At 44.6% G+C, this 20,403-nt stretch overlaps 1 protein-coding gene across 2 annotated transcripts in view; it reads right to left on the minus strand.

Annotated features, from left to right (window-relative positions):
* Window positions 1-20,403, minus strand: part of EHD4 (EH domain containing 4) — a 100,274-nt gene that overhangs the window by 76,291 nt on the left and 3,580 nt on the right. The window contains exon 1 of one of the 2 annotated variants that reach the window (XM_068254314.1): window positions 12,768-13,061. The exons of the other annotated variant lie outside the window; for it this stretch is intronic. Coding sequence (XP_068110415.1) covers window positions 12,768-13,060 — 293 coding nt within the window. The 5' untranslated portion in view covers window position 13,061. Of the gene's footprint in view, window positions 1-12,767; window positions 13,062-20,403 lie in introns of those variants that run through there. 2 annotated transcript variants of the gene reach the window in all.

A 20,403-nucleotide genomic window follows, 5' to 3' on the forward strand; every position in this document is an offset into this window, starting at 1 on the left:
GACGTCAGTGTCGGGTCCCGGCTTGATGACATCACCAAGCCGCGATCCGGAACTGAGCGGCAGTACAAGTGGGGATGCCGCACGGAGCGGTCCACAGCTGCTCATCGCTGGACCACTTTGCTCTAAAAGATAAGCAACAGCATATTAACCGTTAAAGAAAAACATTTTTGTGCAACAATCCTGCAATAAGTCTGCAGTGTGTCTACTTGCTGCTTTCATGGAAGCAGGCACAGGGTTATCATCCTGTGTTTACAAATTTGCTGCTCTGCCGAAATTCCTGAGCTGACACAACAGAGATCAAAGTACACTTGTGATTGGTCACAGATGAGGGGGAATTAGACAGGCTAAACTCTCTAAATACATACAGGGTGCATTTCTCTAGGTTTCCTTCTCTCCTGTGCAAGAGTTCAGGTCCACTTTAATAAGAAGTGTGCCATATTGCACCCCTACAATACAGGGCACCATTGGTCTTTGCCATGGTTTACTCAGCATGAATGAGTGTGCCAACACTTTATTGTTTTCCATTCTTTCTTTTAATTCTCTTTTTATCGGAAACGATGCAAGTTTTGTGGACATTCCCATGTACTAACCACTTCTGCTTTTTACAACACAGGACTGACCAGAAACCAAAGTGAAAACTGTGACTCACCAGCTGTTCTACAGAAATGTGCAATTGAAACACTTTAGGGAGAGGTTTAGGTTTAAATCTGCTTAGTTAGCAGTCCCTTTTCAGTGCTAAGAGAGGTCAAAATCACATGAACTAGCAGGTCCTGGGACTGAACTGTGGAACGCAGGCTTCACCTTCCTCTGCCCCATCACTGTTCTATGTTCCATTTATCTAAACTCAGCCCTTGCATCTGTCAAGCAAATACAATACTTATTCCTTCCTGGAAGAAACATGGAAGTTCAAGAGACCAAAACAGCCCGTCTAAGGAACAGCTCCATAACCCAACCAAGGGTCATTATTTCTACTGGTTTGGTATACAAAGTGAAATAACTCGCTCCGAGAGATAAAGCGATATCTAAGAATAGCCAACAGGAAGTTTTTTTCCAAATAGATATGACAAAATTACCCAAAATAGACACACCCAAGGTAAAATTAGCCTTAAAAAGGGTGAGAATATTTATCAGGAACACATTTTATGCAGTTAGTGTTTATATGCATGTCCAAGTTCCCTTTCTGTGAAGATATTAAAGGGTACCCTACTTCTCCACAATATGAGCCATGCAGAGCCCCTTGATCTATTCAGGAAAGGGTAACGATATCTCATGGGAAAGAGGGTATCAGCTACTGATTGGGATGAAGTTCAATCCTTGGTCACAGTTTCTCTTTACTATTGGGGGAGGCGCAAAGTAGAAATCTTGTCTTCTGCATACAGGCCCAACGAAAAAAAAAGCTGTCATGGCAGATTACAACTAGCCTGGTTTTTGAAGGATGACAGACTGTTGGGTAAAACCATAACAACGTAATCATTTCAGCCACTGAAGGTTTAATGCCTGCATGCACTATAAGGCCTGTCTTCTTCCACTTCTGTCCACCATTTACTGCTCTCCTGGGACCCTCCTATTGGAGCATGCCCATTTGTACATGTCAGCAATAAGCAGGAAGCCTTGAGGCTACAAGGCCGTGGGTCACTTCTGCCTTGCCCTCAATACTCACCCACACCATGATAATTAGGCTGGATCCACACTAGTCTATCAGTTTTCTGCACGAGTTGTCTGACAGTGCTGCATTGCTGTCAATTGTTTTCCTGCATGTGAAAATGTATTCAAGTTTAAACTAGTGCACTGATTAACATTAGTTCTGTTTTCCTGTGCAGAAAAAGCAGAGAGAAACTGGAGTGTGCACAGGGCCTTAAAGTGAATGGGAACTGCATTTAAAAAAAAAAATGAAGCAAATACTTACCTAAGAAGAGGGAAGGCTCTGGGTCGTATAGAGCCTTCCGTCTCCTCTCTCGGTGCCCTTTATCCTGTGCTGGCTCCCCCCCCCCCCCCCATTTCAATCCCCCACCGAAAGGGTATCTGGAAGTCTTCGGAAGCCGTGTCCTCCCGAAGACGTGCGGCTCCATACTGCACAGGCGTGAGCGTGCAAGAGAGCGTGCTTGTGCAGGTGGAGTACAGGGCTGCCCTTCTTCAGGAGCACTCGGGCTCCCTGAAGACTTCTGAAGCCTCCTTCAGCCGGGTAAAGCAGTATTTTACTAATTTAGTCAAATACTGCTACCGGGCGAGCCAGCACTGGAACGAGGGGACCAGCAGAGGACCCGGAAGGCTCTATAGGACCCAGAGCATTACCTCTCCTTGGGTAAGTATCTGTCTCATTTTTTTTAAATGCGGTCCCCATTCACTTTAAGGCTCGTACACACGTCGGATTTTCGCAAAAGACCCGTCGTTTGAACGTCAAATCGGGCGTTTGTACGGCCTGTCGTTCGGCTGATAAGACAAGTCCAGTCGTATCAGCTGAACGACAGGCTGTACACACGCCCGATTTGACGACCAAACGACCGGACGTTCAAAAGTCCAAACGACGGGTCGTTTGCGAAAATCCGATGTGTGCATGTACCTTTATAGGCGTGATTAGCAACTGCTAAATCTCCCAATTTGTGATGACATTGTTATGCAATACTCTCTGGACATCACTATCCTCTCTGCCCACTGGTAAGAATCTAGCGTGTCTATAGCAGTCCCCTATTCCCCTTGGCATGGTGATAAATGGGTCACTTGGCATATCCACTTGGGCAAAAGGCAATGTGGTCTCCACTCACACCGCCCGCTCTCTGCTGCTCCTTCATGCACCAGACCATTTGCCCTTCTTTCCCCTGCAGGCCAGCAACCAGTCTGTACAGCCTCAGCCCTGCACTGTCCCCAAGCGATTGAGTCCCAATCCCTCCCTGGCGACGGTCCTTGTATGTAAGTACAATGTTTATGTGTGCAGTGTGGGAGAAATCAGTGGTTTCCCACTCAGCAGGGATCAATTGACGTGCCATATTAAGGGAATAGCAAAGCCTCATACACACATACAAGGATTGTCGCCACACCAGAGATCAAGACTCAATCCCTCGGACGACGGTGCAGACATGTCATTTCCTATGTAGTAGGGAGGAGGGCTGATAGCGTGGTGCACAATAGTGAGGCTGAAAGTGGGCGGGGTGTGAGGGGAGAACAATGCTATCAGATCCGTTTTATCTGCCAGGCACAGCAATGTGCAGTTAAGGAATGTGTCAGAGGATGCCGGTTAGCGAGTCAACGTAGCTTTATTCATTTGCACTTTACACAAATCAACATGACGGATTTGAGAATTTGGAAATTGAAGAAAAAAAAAAAAGCACCGGGCACCAGTGTGAATGTTCCATGAATTTATTCCATCCGGTACATTAAGTACAAACAAGTAAAGGGACGGCCTAACATCCGTTTCACCCAGCTGCGTCAGAGGCTCAAAGTCACCTCTGCAGAGATTAAGTTTTAAATTTAACGGGGGAAAAGGATAACTTTTTTTTATTGCTTTAGGACCCTGCTGGAAGATTTGGAGATTTTTCATCACTTGTCTTTAGCGACCAACTGTCATTTGGCAAGAAGCTACAGAAGCATAAAACTTGTAATTGTGGTCAGAGACACTAGAGGGAGGGACCAGATTTACATGCAAACGATTTGTCATATAAGCCCTGCTGCTCTAACACACCTGTGACATGAAACATATCTGAAGGGATTCTACAAGCAGACTCCAGAGGACTGAAGGCTGACAGTGTTTTTCAGGAGCGACACCATATCTATTGCTAGGCACTGGCTCCAGGTTCTAGAAACCGGTCGCCTCAACAACCCAAGGCAGAGATGAGCAAATCCCGGGAGTCAGGTAGCCAGGGATCCTTACAAACCTGACTTTTCAGGTGTTTTTTTGTCCAATGCCGTAGGCTCCTTAAAAATAAAAAAATAGAAAAATAAATAAATAAAAATCTGGTGGCTCTTGTGTTGGCCTGAGCTCCTGATGTCCATATTCCATATTCTTGTCCCTGCCATAAGATTTCACAAGATCAGAATCCATTCATCCTAAGGAACCAAAAGTCACTTGCAAGATGGGAGGAAAGGACAAGCTAACCCCGATACGCAAAATTACCCCATTGTGCCAAAAGAGCGAACGAAGAAGCCAGGTCTTTCAGGGTGGCGTAGGCAGTTTTACCTAAAAGTCTTTTCTAAAGGCCTGTTAGCACTACATGGGTTTTTGCACATTTTTCACACATACAAATTCATATTAGAATGTATGGTACATGAAAGTATATGGGGTAGTTTACATTTTATGCAAATTTTGCTTGTGTAAAAACAAACAAAAAAAAAAACACCACAACAGCATGCAGCAATTTTCCAGATGCATTTGCGTTTCAAGCAGTGTTTCACCAGGCTAGGAAAAAAATTCTGGGGAGACTGAAAAAGTGCAACTCTGCTTACAGCATAGGTGGAAGATGAGGAGGTGAGCCAATGACAGCCGGGTGCTCACCAAAATTAGCCAGGTGGAGCACCCAGCTAAAAGAGCTTGGGGAAAGCACTGGTATACACGGCTGTATATTGGTATGCACCCCCCACTATGATGTTTAGCCTAGGCAGTTAAGCAATTAACCTCCTTGCCGGTTATCCCGAGCTCAGCTCGGGGTAACCTGCGCAGGAGTATTTCTCAGGCCCCACTGGGCCGATTTGCATAATTTTTTTTTGTTACAAGCAGCTAGCACCGATCCGCCTCCCCCCCCGACCTCTGCGCAGCCTGGCCGATCAGGGCCAGGCAGCGCTGAGGGGTGGATCGGGATTCCTTATGACGTCAGTGACATCATCCCGCCCCGTCGCCATGGCGACCGGGGAAGCCCAGCAGGAAATCCTGTTCTGAGCTGCTCAGCGGCTATCATGTAGCGAGCCCTGGGCTCGCTACATGATTAAAAAAAAAAAAAGAAAAAAAAAAAAAAAAGTGCTGCGCTGCCTCCTTGCCGGGGGAATTAGACCGGCAAGGAGGTTAATAATTTTGCCCCCAAAGCAGACAAAGCATTATTTGTATTGGATGTGAAACTCAGTATACAAACATTCTACAGTGATGCACCCACCAGCCGGAAGCTCACCAAAATTAGCCAGGTGGAACGCAATGTCACAAATATTTTATTTTATTGGAAAATGCGTTTTTTATATGTGCGTTTTTTTGCATGCTATTTTGGAAAAATACCCAGATATGGATACTGCCCAATGTAGGGGAAAAACATGCAAAAATGGAAACGCATTTTACCTCGTGCTTTTAGGCATTTTAGTGGAAATGGGCCCCTCCCCCCCCCCCAAAAAAAATTAATAATAATGAGAAAATAAAATTGCCTGCCACTGAGTCAAAATGAAAAGAAAGTTTGGCAATGACAACACAGCCAGCAATAAGAAGCTGATGGTTTAACCCTTCCCTGACTGGCCCTAAATACCCCTAGCCACAGATCAGCTTAATTTGATTACAATACAACTACTACTTTAGTAAACTGACATGACTGGCACCATCTCCACACCAATACACAGGTCTGCACTGCAGGTAGGTGTCCTGATGTTACACACTCACCAGTGAGCCATTTATGCCTGCCTACCAAACACACAGGGGACAAGAGGTTACTGTACTCTGACGTCATCAAGCAGGGACCCGGCACTGACGTCAGAGCGAGCGGGGATACCGGCCAGAGCGGAGCGCCGATAGTCGTGGGAATGTCAGGGAGGTGAGTGGATCCTCTTCTTCCCACCCCCTACTGCTGCAGCTGTCACAGTGATCACTATAATCCGCCGGCGATCGTAGTAATCACATGATCAGAAGCCATACGCGATGGCTTCTGATCACTGAGGGGAGATGTCAGCTGTCATATGACAGCTTAATCTCCCTTCTTCGGGGGTGCACGATCGCATCTGGAGTGGAAACGGCATCAGGCTAGAACAGTGCAGCATAGGATCTCATATAGGCAGTCCCCAAAAGGTTACAATACCAGTTGCCTGGCAGCCCTACTGGTCTGTTGGGCTGCAGTAGTGTCTGAATAACACCAGAAACAAGCATGTCAGATCTGACAATGTCAGAAACGCCTGATCTGCTGCATGCTTGTTCAGGGTCTATGGCTAAAAGTATTAGAGGAAGAGGGTCAGCAGGGCTGCAAGGCAACTGGTATTAAAAAGAAATAAACATGGCAGGCTCCATATACCTCTCACTACAGTGGTCTTTTAAGCCTGTCATACACTGGCAGACTTCCTCCCGACATGCCCAAAAGATCCCTCTCCAACATCTGAAGCGGAATACCCACAACCCAGATAGATTGGGGATCAAAGCCGATGAACAATTCCCCGATATATCTGGCCGAATCTGCAATCGTTGTTTGCGGCAGAGGAAACAAAATTGTGCAAACGTCACCTCTCCTGACACGTCACTTGGTCCCATCAGTAATGTAAGTCAATTTTTGCTAGAAATCAAAATCAAACGAACCCCCGTCACTGCCACATAACGCCAGTCCTGCACTCCCTTCACTGGCTGCCTATAGAATGGAGGATCCTATTAAAAAAAATCGGCCTACTGACATTTAAGTCACTTCATAATCTAGGCCCTGGATACATGGAAGAAATGTTGCAGCTGCAATCCCAGATCCATAGGTTCTAATAATCTAGTCATACCCAGAGTCCACTTGAAAACTTTTGGTCACAGAGCCTTCTGTCATGCTGCTCCTACACTGTGGAACTCCTTACCTCAGCAGATCAGGACAGCTCCATCTCTGGACGTGTTTAAATGCAGACTGAAAACACACCTGTTCAGTTCGGCATTTGCAGAAATATACTGTAACTTTTGTTGCGTTAATACGTCATCCTACTACCAACTACTGAATCTGAGAGAGCCTAAGCGCTTTGCGTCCTATGGGAGAAAAGCGCTATAGAAGTGTTGTTATAAAATTACGACAGAGCGGCATGCTGGGAAAACAATCTTCGGCAGGTCTGATTACAGTGATCAAATCTGCAAGGGAACAGTGTATGGGCACCTGTAGATTGGCAGCCCATTTGGAGGACAGTAAATGTTTATGTGTTCCCTGTGAAACTCTGAGCAATATGTCAGTGCCATATAAAGGAGATCACTATAAAAACGGTACATGTAACCGTGTGATTACGTGATTTATCACATTACTTGATTACTCAAATTGAAAGGATGCATTAAGTCCGGCACAGGAATGTGGTCATTACAAGACAAGCCGTTACAATAATAACTATGGTGAGGCCAAGAATCCCTTCATAAAACCCGATGTACCTCTAGAGAACTCCGTGAATAAGAATAGTCTGGTGCATTTACTGCAGGTATAGTGAACTGGGAGTGAACTGCCGGGATAATCAGCTGTACAGTGAATTTCCTATAAATTGCACCACGAGCAGTCGAAAAGGGCACAGGCAGCGCCCTGTTTAAAAGTGCGCCTGCTCTTTGAACTGCAGCTACAAACAGCGGGTGCCTGCGCCAGCTATTTGTAGCCGCAGATCGCACAGCGGGCGGTCCCCTGTGCCTGCTATTATAGCGTGCACAGTTTTAACCACTTAAGCCCACAGGGTTGTTTATTTTTTGCATCTGAGCAAACTTTCACCTCCCATTCATTTGCCAATAACTTTATCACTACTTATCACAATTAATTGATCTATATCTTGTTTTTTCTGCCACCAATTTGGCATTCTTTGGGTGATACATTTTGCTAAGAATTAATTTATTCTAAATCCATTTTAACAGGAATATTAAGAAATGGAAAAAAATTATTTCTCAGCTTTTGCCCATTATAGTTTAAAATTAATACATGCTACCATAAGACAGACCCATGTATTTGATTTGCCCATTTGTCCCGCTTATTACACCATTTAAATTATGTCCCTATCACAATGTATGGCACCGATATTTTATTTGGAAATAAAGGTGCATTTTTTCAATTTGCGTCCATCACTATCAGTCAAAAATCTATAATCCCTTTCATCGATCGCTGGGCTAACTGCCGGCGGTGGGAGCACGCACGGGAGACCCCGCAGGAGTGCGCGCAGCCCAACTGGACGAGAATGTTCGTCCAGTTGGGCTTAAGTGGTTAAACAGGATGTGTTTAAGAGTGCGGGGAGGGGGGTTAAGATAAAGTGTGGGAGAAGGGTGGGGGGTTAAGGTTTGCTGCCCACTGGGGAGGGGGGCTTAAGGGATAGGCACCATCAGGGAGGAGGTTAAAGGGAACTCAAGGTGAGTGATATGGAGGCTGCCATATTTATTTCCTTTTAACCACTTCACTACTGAGGGGTACCAGAACCATTTTCTCCTTTCATTCATTTACCAATAACTTTATTACTTATCACAACAAAACTGTGGAGAGGTGCCTAACCTTAAAGTAAACCTCCAGACTAAAAATTGACTCAGCAGCACTGGAAAGGCCTGGTGTTTCTCTAACTGTTTCACAGCATCAGAATTTTTTTTCTCTTATACAAGCCTCATTTTTAGCTGCACAGAAAAAAACTGCCCGGGCATTTTTCCCCTAATGCTGTGCAAAGCATGATGGGATTTCTAATGTTGTGGTTCTCATTCTGCTGTTTTGGTGCAATTTTTTTTTTTGACATTTTGAATTTTACATTTGAAGCCTAGCGTGTCCAGCTGGGAGGGGTGATCAGGACACAGGACAGTTGGAACTGTGTCTCCTGCTCCCTGTCACCTCCTTTCAACCAAAAAGATGGCTGCCCCCATGACAAAGATGGCAGCCCCCATGAATCACAAACATTTGCCTGTTCTTTTAAAACGGGGTGGGTAAGAGATTATATTACCTATCTATTCTAATTAACATAAGTAATGTAACTTAATGACAGTATGTTTGTTTAGGCTAAAGTTCCCCTTTAAGCTTTTTTTCACCTTATGCATCCAAGCAATTTTCACCTCCCATTCATTTGCCAATAACTTTATCACCGCTTATCACAATGAAATGATCTATATCTTATTTTATTTTTTTCCACCAGTTAGGCTTTCTTTGGGTGGTACATTTTGCTAAGAATTATTTTATTCCAAATGGATTTTAATTGGAAAAAAAATAAAATAAAAAAATAAATTAAAAAAAAGTGGAAAAAAAAAAAATCTCAGTTTTTCGGCCATTATAGTTTTAATATAATACATGCTACCGTAATTAAAACCCACACATTGTATTTACCCACTTGTCCCAGTTATTGCAACGTTTTCAATATTTCCCTAGTACAATGTACGGCACCAATATTTTATTAGGAAATAAAAAGGTGCATTTTTTTCAGTTTTGCAGTTTTTTACCATCACTAATTACAAACCCATATTTTCAAAATTAACAGTAATATGCCCTCTTGACATAGATAAAATCGAAGTACAGAGGCGCCAGTAGGATAAAAGATACTAAAAGGTTTAAAATATCTAGGTGGTGGGCCAACCGACCTAAAACAGACACGATGCTGTCGATTAAAGTCAACGATAATTCATTCACATACTCCAAGGAACACTGCGACGCGTTTCACGGGTACAAATGCCGCTTCTTCAGGCATTAAACTATAGGAGTATCACACTACAAAATGACAGACCATATCAGGGAGCTGCAAATGTATACTATAAGATTGTAAACGTAGATGTATATTTGTAACAAGGGGAAGAGATGGTAGCGTATGGGGTAATCTGGTGTAAAATGTATTGCTCTGTGTGTGGGGGGTAAGAAACGAAGTGGTTGTGATCACTATATTGTGTGGATGGATCGAGTAAGGAAAAATTAGCTGGACTGCAGGTGGATCGGGTATATATACACATTTTTCCTGTGGCCAACATAGTGAAAATGGTAAAACAAAATACCTTTGCGTTAACGATTCCATTTCACAATTTTTGGTGTGAAAGGGCCCTTAGGCACCACCAGGGGGACATTAAATGACAGGCACCACAAGGGAAGGGTTCTGTGTGAAAGTAGGGAATAAGTTAGGTCATAGTAAAATATCAGTAAATACAGTATATTCTGGCGTATAATTTTTTTAACCAAGAAAAATCTTCTCAAAAGTCGGGGGTCGTCTTATAGGGTGGGTGCTGAAACTTCTGAGCCAGACTGGAAAATCTGCGGTTTGCTGCATACGTTGGGGGGAGCTAAAAAAAAAAACTTCCGTGGCTGCATCCCCACCGGCGACCATATGAAAGCAGCAAGGGTGGTGCAGTACAAGTATGATAGAAGAAAATCCACTCACCAGGATTCATGGAAAGAAGTGACTTAACACTGTCCTGATGACGAGGTGAAGGGGGCACCTCACTGGGAAGGCTTTGTATACAACAACCAGCCGATCGCCGGTAAGGTACATCGCTTGACATTATTGGTTGGTTGTTGTATACTGGGTACCACATACAGTACAGCACCAGTATCTGTACCTGTTTATACAGTACCAGTACATACAGTGCAGTATACAAATGCACAAGAGTCAAGAGGGGTTGTCTTATAGGGCTAGTATATCCCAAAATGTATATTTTAACTGGAAAAGTTGGAGGTCATCTTATATGCCCAGTCATCTTATACACCGGAATATACAGCATTATCGATATTGTACTGTTTGAATGATGTAGCAGAATATGTATAAATGTACCAATATAGTACTACCGATATCCTGTGCCATTTTCAAATGTATGCACGCCACCATGTCACATCACAGACTGCATCCCCAACAGCACTCTAAAGTGGAGCTGTACTCAGGCACAGGACAGAAGGAAAACAGAGAAATGCACCCTGTATGTATTCAGTTTAGCTTGTCAATTTATTTAATACCAGGTGTGTGTGCATTCTCTGCGATTTTGAGTTTGCGTTATTTATTCGTTTTTTCAAGATCAAACATGTGTTTTCTTAAAATGGAAAGGAAGGGAACGGAGATTTGCAATGCGGCCCATTGGTTCAATTCTGTGTTTGTTTTACGCTATGCGACAAAAGACATGAGATTCAAACTAGTGTGCTTCCAGCCTCATACATTGAGGAGGGGTAGGGAAAACTTTTAGGATAATTTTTTTCTAGTCCTGGGGACTTTAAAGAGAAACTCCAACCTAGAATTGAACTTTATCCCAATCCGTAGCTGATACCCCCTTTTACATGAGAAATATAATGCTTTTCACAAACAGACCATCAGGGGGCGCTGTATGACTGATTTTGTGCTGAAACCCCTCCCACAAGAAGCTCTGGGACCGCGGTACTCTGGGCAAACTGCCACAATGTAACAAGGTTCACAGACAGGAAATAGCTGTTTACAGCTGTCTGTAACAGCCAGAACAGCTAGAAGCAGCTATATAACCTGCCCACAGTAAAAATGCCACCATGTAATAAATGTCGGAATGTAAATCGGGGAGAGGAGAGATTTTACAATGAGCAAACACTGACTAAATAATTTATACATACCGTAATTATTGTAAAAATGAAGCACTTTTTTACTACATTATTTTCACTGGAGTCCCTCTTTAAATAGTTCTGCTCCATGATGTTCAGTTCACACACGTAAGGAAATTGGCTCTGACTGGTCTATTTATAAATCAGCATTACACATGTGATTTTTCTCCTTCTCTGAATACTGAAGCTGTATGTATACTGCCACCTGCACTCTTCATATAGACATCATGCTAATAAGAGCAGGGAATGCAGAGGTGTATCCCTCAGTGTTCTCCCCAGGCTCTTTTAGCTGGGTGCATTTTGGTGAGCACCCGGCTGTCATCGGCTCACCTCCTCATCCTCCTCCTAGCAGAGTTACGCAGAAAAGTGCCGGCCCTGCATTTTCCCATTGCTCCCCACCCGGCTACTTTTTCATGCCACATGGCTGGAAAATAATTCTGGGGGAGAACTGCCCTTTTAAAGCAGACCTGAGCTCAGAACTTCCTCTCTGTTCTAAAAGATAAGCAACAGCATAACAACCTTTAAAAAAATAATTTGTTACAGCTGATACAAATCCTGCAATAAATCTGCAGTATCTACTTCCTGCTTTCATGGAAGCAGACATAGGGTTGGCATCCTGTGTTTACAAGTTAGCTGTACACTACATGCGATAAAGATTTTATATACGATCTGATTTTTGATTCACATTTAAAAAAAAAAGTACTGCATGCTGCTGCTTTTAATCTGAATCAAAAATCAGATCATATAAATTAAAAATAATAATAATCATAAAAAAATCGCATGAAGTGTGCAAGAGGCCTCATGCACCAGCCAAGTACATTGTTCCCTTCCTTACCCTGTCCAGGGAGTGCTCAATCATGCACTACACTGTCGTCTCCACCCCCTTTTGCCCATAGTACAGAGCGATGCATCTGTACGATGCTCATTTTCCATAGGATTAAGCTTGATCCTGACAGGCAGGCATATAGTGCACATCTTACATCTGTTTGCAAGGTTCTAGTTCAGGCTTCTAGTTTATTTTGGATTTTAGGCTGGTACAGGACTGCAAACACTAACCTAGGGCAGGGGTCACACTTGTCTTTCAGTCTCTACACTTTTCAGAAAACTGAAAGACAAGTGTGACCTCTACCTTACAACAGCTAATGTAATTTATAGAGAAAACTGACAAATTGCGCAAGATGTCAGTTTTTTTTCTGCGCGCGGAATCTACATTCAAGTGTGACCTAGCTCATTGATTAACATGAGTTTTCAGTTGAAAACAGTTTTTCTGTGCAGAAAACGCGCACGAAAGCCGACAAGTGTGACCCCTGCCTAAAGGTATTGTGAAGCTGACATGCAGTAAGGAGCTGAGGTATTTCCAGAGACAGCTGGCATGATTCTCACCTGATGAAGGTGGTCTTCCCAGTGCTGTACTCGCCCACCAGCAGCACCGTGGGCAGGTTCTTGAAGTCAGCCTCCTCCAGAGCCGGGGAGTGGATCTCATGGAAGTGGTAGTGCTCCTCCAGCGGTAGCAGATTCTTAGTATAGAGGGCCTGCAGGCTGCCTGTCACAGTCTGGTGCACGTCTTGCTGCCACTTCCCTATCCAGCTGAAAAATCCTGAGGCGGACCTAGTGTGCTTGAGGTGACCCACTAGTCTGCTTGCCCTGCAGACTCCTAGCGACATCCCGAGGGACATCATTGCACACTAGCAGGGATCAAGAGGAGCAGAAAGTACCGTTAGTGTGTCCCGGGAGCTTAATATTAATAAAAAAAATAACACCAATAACAGACACTGGTACGATGTTTTACCAAGTTATGCTACTTTGTCAACTTGTCCTACCAGATTGGACAACAGGAGAGAAGAATGTGCTACTCTATTGTGTTGTCCTAGGACTGGGTAGGAGAAGTGGGGATATACCCTGGTGGTCTAGTGGTCCCCTTTCCCCTAACCAACCTTCCCACCCCACACCTCAAGCCAACCTCTCCCCTGTCTGGCCTCCACCTCATGCCAACCTTCCCCCTTGGCTTCTGCCTCACACCAACTTTACTACCCCCCCCCCCCCAACACCATCCCTCTCCCATTGGTCTCTGTCTCACTCCAAACTTCTCCCCAGCTTTCACCTCACACTAACTTTCCCCCCGGCCTCTGCTTCATGCCAACCTCCCTCCCCCTGTTCTCCGCCTAACGCCAACCTCCCCCGGCCTCCGCCTAACGCCAACCTCCCTCCCGGCCTCCGCCTAACGCCAACCTCCCTCCTGGCCTCTAACACCAACCCTCCACCCCTGGTCTCCGCCTATGGCCAACCTCCCCCCAGCCTCTGCCTAACGCCAAGCCCCCTCTGCCTTACAACAACCACCCTTCTACGGGGCAAGTACCTATCCTGTACCTTAGTAGCAATCCTGGCTGGCACTTCACCCAGCAAGTCTGTAGCAAGCAGAAGCTGTCTGCTCTCACATGTGCCTCGTGTGAGGCTGAGCTGCAGAGGCCTGTTCTGACTGCAGCCAGGCCCCACCCACTGCACTTAACTCCTCTGCTCTGCTGCTGCAGCTTAGCCTGAAAAGGACACGTTTGTGGTGCGAATCCTCCTACAGAGCAGCGCCACAGTAGTGGCAGGGGAGAGAAGAGCACAGCCACCTGTCTCCTGCTTCAAGAACATTCAAACTGAATAGCTTCCTGGCTGGAAGCATCAGGCTGAAGGAAAAAAAAAAAAAAAAAAAAAGAAAAAAAAAAAAAAAAAAAAAAAACACCATATGGAAAGAGGAGTGACCCATCCAGCTTAAAGGGGGCTTGAACTCTTGCACAGGACAGAAGGAAAACAGAGAAATGCACCCTGCATGTATTTAGAGAGTTTAGCCTGTCTAATTCCCCCTCATCTGTGACTGATCACAAGTTGTAATTTGATCTCTCCTGTGTCACCTGACTGCCAAAAAAGATAAGCTGTAAGAATGTTAACAATATGTCTGCTTCCATGAAAGCAGGAAGTAGAAACACTGCAGATTTATTGCAGGGTTTCTACTTCCTGCTGTAACAAAGAAATGTTTTTCTGTAAAGGTTATGATGCTGTTGCTTATCTTTTAGAGCAGAAAGGATGTTATGAGTTCAGGTCCACTTTAAAAAAAAAAAATACATAAAAAAAAAAAAAAAGTGAGGAGCATGCAATTTATTTTACGTTTTCATTCTTTCAATCAAAATCTGCATTCAATTTTAATCTATTGGATTTTTTTTAATCCAACCTACAATACACTATCCAATTTCACATTCAATCAGCCTGATTGTTCCAACACATCGTATCAGATCTTTATTGGGAAGAAAAGAAAAAAAATTGTTTTTTCCTCACAGTCGACCGTTTTGGACAAATACACAGGAAAACCAATTGATTGGATTGTACTGTGTATGGGGGCACCTTTATACTTCCACATCCCCTCTTAACTAATGATGGGTGAACACTGCAAATGATCGTTCATTGCGGCAGACCTGTTGACGATTGTGAACGGTTTACAAATGATCGTTTGAGATATTCGCCCATCACTATTCTTAACCTGACCACCCCTGGTTTTTCTTGCTTCCTATTACACCCCTCCCCCCCCCCCCCCCCCTTTCTTTTTGTTTTTGGTCTGGTTGACCTGTGCACTGTAAAGCCTGCCATGCACTGGCAGACTTTCTCCCACTATGTCCAAAAGATAGACAACATCTGAGGTATACCAGAGCCAAAACCAATAGGAGTCACGGTGACGGCATGCGCAGAGCGCTCCAGGCCGTGGACAGGCACTAAGATGCCAGAGGGCATTTAAAGGGAACAGAGAAGTAAAATGGCGATTTTACCACCTCCATTTAGTATGATGGTTTACCTCCACCATCTGTTCATTGCATTCAGTTTCTGTAGTCCAGGCTTTAGCTAAAGATCCTGAACAAGCAGGGCCGGCCTTAGGTTTCACAGCGCCCTGAGTGTAACCAGATTTTGGTGCCCCCCCCCACATTCATCCTCTTCGCGGGTGAGCGCACCACACACATACACTAATGGGGGGGGGGGGGGGGCTTAGTGCCAGTGTAGGTGCCATTATTCTGGCAGGAGAGAAGGTCGTCACTCCGGATATTGTCACAGGGCTGAGTGGCACATGTGCTGCACGCTTCTCTGCAGCAGCCTGAGGCTCAGCATGCCTCCGTCCATCCTGATTCCTGACATATAGCTATACGTCCCCCCAGTATAGGTAGCCAGGCATAGGTGACCCAGTAAAGGTAGCCAGCTATAGATCCCCCCCCAGTATAGGTTAGCCAGGTAGGTGCCCCCAGTATAGGTAGCCAGTATACTTGCCCCAGTATAGGTCTACTCTCTTCTATATAGTTACAGATACTTCCTGCAGGAAGTTTAGTGTGTATCAGTGACTATGTAGAAGAGACCAGCGGCAAGTGAGAGGCGCCGGCGATCGGAACCAGGGAGGTGAGTTATCTCTGCTGCAGTCTGCATCGGAGGGGGGAGCACAGAGGGTGGCCCGGAGATGAAGGGAGGGAGAGGTCAGGCTGCCCCCCCCCCCCCCCCCCCCCCGCTGCGGCACCCCCCTCCATCACGGCGGCCGCACGGACATGTTTGCCCCCTATAACCCCCAGCAGCGGCACCAGGGGGGGGGGGGGGGGTGGAGCGAGAGGACCCAGCCGGGACCCGCAGCGGCAGCCTCCATATTAAAACATGCGGCCAGGGGACAGGAGCGCCCCCTGGAAGCCGGCGCCCTGAGCGATCGCACCGGTCGCTCAGGTCAAAGGCCGGCCCTGTGAACAAGTATGCTGATCAGGTGTTTCTGACTGAAATCCAACTGGATTAGCTGCATGCTTGTTTCAGGTGTGTGATTCAGCCACTACTGCAGCCAAAGATCTGCAGGACTGCCAGGCAACTTGAATTGTGGAAAAGGAAATAACTATGGAAGCCTCCATATTCTTCTCAGCTCAGGTGTACTTTAAAATAAATAAAATATAATATCATAGGGAGCACAGGAATATTAATATAATGATAATTTATAGCATTTTACAAAGACATCCAATAACCACATATGCTTAAAATTCTTATTAGCTATGCACAACTGGATATCAATGGAACCTCTGTATAGGTGCACCCATATTGCATAGTACTGGTCATTTCTTCAGGCCTCTTTTAAGGTGTACTGTTGACATATGCCATAGCCACCTTTCAGCAATCTTCAACCCCTCCATGTGCTTGTTTAAACAATGCACGCCTCTATATTGTATATATACACACACACACAAGGCGCACAACCTTGTAGCCAGAGCAAGCAACCTGGTAGAAAAAATACATCAGTCTATAATGACCGAACTGCGGTATTTTAACTGGAAAATGTAGGGGGTCGTCTTATACACGCAGTCTTCTATGCTGGAAAATAAGGTACATACATACATAGAATTTAATGATCCAAATAATCCAAACTTTTGTATAGTGCTTTTCTCCTGTTGGACTCAAAGCGCTCAAAATTTGAAGCCACTAAAGGTGGCCACTAACGGTGCAGTTTCTGGAAAAAAAATTGTTCGAGCGATCAGAAATTCTGACCGGATTGGTTGTAAATAATCTCAGTTGATGGGCACAATCTATTATAATAAAATAATCATCCTATTGGACTTCTGACAAAACAAAATTTGGATTTTTTTTCGTTGGTTGTGATAGCTAGGAAGCAAAGATTGGTCCGTTGATGGTGTAATGAACAATTTTTCTTATGATCAGAATATCTGATCACGCAAGCAATTTTTCACTAGAAACTGGACAGTTAGTGGCCACCTTAATGCTGGGAATGCACGGGTTGTTTATGGCGCTCAATTCTGCGTCCTGGTCTCCCATGTCAAAGGCAAAGCCATAGAGGTGTGCATGGTTTATATAGGCACACAGAGGGGTTGAAGATTGCTGAAAGATGGCTATGGTATATGCTAACAGGACAACTTAAAAAGAACCTGAGGCGGTTCCTTGGGGGGCAGATGGGACACAGAGGCATGTTCTCTGCCTCATGACATGCATCTGGGTCCCCCCACTGCCACCCTTTGCCCTCCACTGCAACGCTATAGCCCCCCAAAAAATTAGCGACAATATTTGTCACTACATCAGTGGGCAATGGGAGGAGAGGGATTCCCTGCTCAAAATGCCCACTAGGGGCTTTCCTGCAGGATCGCCCTGGCCACACCCCCTGCTGCTCCAACGTCGTGAGCCAAAGGTCACAAAAGTTAAAGTGGGCCTATGCAGCCCACAGGAACGGCGGAGATCGGCGGTTTTGGCGGCTACCTGATCCGTCCAGCCCCCCAGATCAGGTAGCATTTTTTTTTTTTTATCTTATGAGCCCACCTCTGGCTCCCTTTAGGGCCCGTTTCCACAAATGCGGAAACCGGGCCGAATCTGCAGTTTCCCCACAGGCGAATCGCGCGGGGAAACTCTGCCATAGGAAACAATAGCACCGCCAGCCGAATCGCTTACCTTAGCGATTTGGCCGACATTGCAGTCAGTTTCCGTGCGGGAGGCTGCAAATCCCATAGCCGTGCCTGGCACACCCTCTAGGATTCATCAGCGTTCCCGCAGACCAGGAAGTGCCACTGCTCATCTCGCAGCCGCGCGCAGTGGCTAGTGGAAACGAGTCCTTAAAGCAGGGCTGTGGAGTCAGTACAAAAATCCACCGACTCCTCAGTTTAGGATTTCACCGACTCAGACTCCTCTAATTTGCATATTACAATCTTGTTGATTGAAAGTATGTAACATGAAATTCGTCTCTTAACTGCCAACGCTTAGGAATTTAGAAGACAACTGAAGTGAGAAGGATATGTAGACATATATATTTATTCCCTTTAGTCATAGACTAAAACTAGTCCTTGGTAAGAGTACTTGAAGACAGGAACAAAACATCTATCAGGTCCTAGGCAATGTAACTGTGTTTACATGTAAGAATGATGTGCAGGTACTCTGCAGGGGAATGAGGCGATTCTTCCTCTATTACACATTCTTCATGCACAATCTGAACCAGGTTTATGGGTGATAGACAACACCTCTGTGTTCAATGTGCACAACATTCTCAGTGGATTATCTGCAGCCCTGTGGGGAGTGCATATGTAGAGTATAGTACTACTGTGTAACAAAGTAAACCTGAGACAGATGAAATTAAAATTTTATACATACCTGGGGCTTCCCCCAGCCCCCTTCAGGCTAATCAGTCCCTCGCTGTCCTCCTCCGCCACCTTGATCTTCTGCTAGGAGTCCAGGTACTTGAGCCAGTCTGGCGTAGTGTGCATGCACAACACTCCGCTGCCCGGAGTGTACTACACTTGCACAGCACTATTGCACAGGTGCAGAATGCTCCTGGCTGTAGGAGCGGCACGTGGCCGGACAGCGCTGACAGGCTGAATTACCGGGACTCCTAGCAGAAGATCCAGGTGGTGGAGGACGACAGCGAGGGACTGATTGGCCTGAAGGGGGCTGGAGGAAGCCCCAGGTTTGTATAAAAAAAAAAAAAAAAAAAAAAACACTTTTCTTTTCGTCCGTCTCAGGTACCCTTTAATTCGTAGTCACCAAACCAAATTTTAACAACATATCAAATTATTTGATTTCATGAGCAGAGAGAGAGTGCGTACATTTCCATTAACCAGCATGAACGCAGAATCATTTCCATCTCATTGACCATCTCTATTAGTGATACGGTTACACATCAGGCTTTATACTTACAGCATAGATGTTATTTAGTATATATAAGAGATTACTGTATACACATCATATATACTGTACAGTCACAATCAGATATGTATATCTGACTTTAAAAATATGGGGACTGCTTTATTGAGGCAGCACAAGTAACTAATTTTGATTGGTTTATTTCATTTTTGTGGACTAAGCACAGCTATTACTGTATATATACACACATTATTTATCATGACTATTATCTGAGAAATAGAACATTTATCATATTTCCTATTTTAATTATAGTTTAAATTCATTAGGAGTCAGTGCATTTTTTCCCCGACTCCGACTCCAGGCACCCAAAATTGCGCCTACTCCACTTAAAGGGCCCGAAGAAATTACCGGCAATAAGCAATATAGGTACACCTATAGAGTGATTCCATTGGTATCCAGTTAAAGTACAACAGAGGTGACATGATGAGATAGAAATGTGTGTGTACAGTGCTGAGCACACAAATAACTAGGCTGTATTCCTTTTATTCTTTCTCTGCCTGAAAGAGTTAAACATTCAAGTATGTAAGCAAAGGTTTCTGTCAGGGTGGGGACTGGGTCAGATTATAGCATAACCCTCACTGATAATTACAGTCGTAAAACACTTTCCTGTCAAACATGGCTTCTAAAGAGCAGGAAAGAGATAAAAAGGATAATTCATAGATTTGAGCTCTGGTATACTTCAATGAAGGGATCATTGAACAAAGACAATGAAACAGTAAAAACCTAAAAACTAGATTTAAACTGTGCGATAAAAATAAAAAAAAAAAGTAATTTTTAGGAGAAGGATGACAGATACAATTGTTTTTCTCAGTTTATTTTCACTGTGGATATCCTTTAAAATTCTTATTGCTTATATCTTAAACGTATGTGGTTATTGGATGTCTTTGTAATACGCAATACATTATCATTCCTGTGCTCCCTATGATATAATTTTTGATTGTACAAGGTTTATATACAGGTAGGCGAGTCGGAAAACCTGTTGGCAGATATCCTGCATGGTACTTTTTCTTTGTACTTTAAAATGACACTGAAGTTAAAAAAAAACAAACAAAAGAAAAAAAGAAAAGAAAAAAACACTCACTTATGGAGAGGGAAGGCTCTGAATATCATAGAACCTTCCCCCGTTCCTCTTATAAAAGGGGTTCTGTTGCCCTTTAAAAAAACTAAAACTGCCACTTACCTGGGGCTTCTATCGGCCCCCTGCAGCTGGAACGTCCAGCGCCGTCCTCTTCTGATGCGACGCTCCCCGCCGCCAATGTAATTATTCATCTAACTAGACGAACAGAAGTGCGGCTGCGCGGCCATGGCCGTGCGCATGCTCGCTCTCACGCGT

Source organism: Hyperolius riggenbachi, chromosome 9, assembly GCF_040937935.1.
Source record: "Hyperolius riggenbachi isolate aHypRig1 chromosome 9, aHypRig1.pri, whole genome shotgun sequence".
NCBI classification, from domain to species: Eukaryota; Metazoa; Chordata; class Amphibia; order Anura; family Hyperoliidae; genus Hyperolius; species Hyperolius riggenbachi.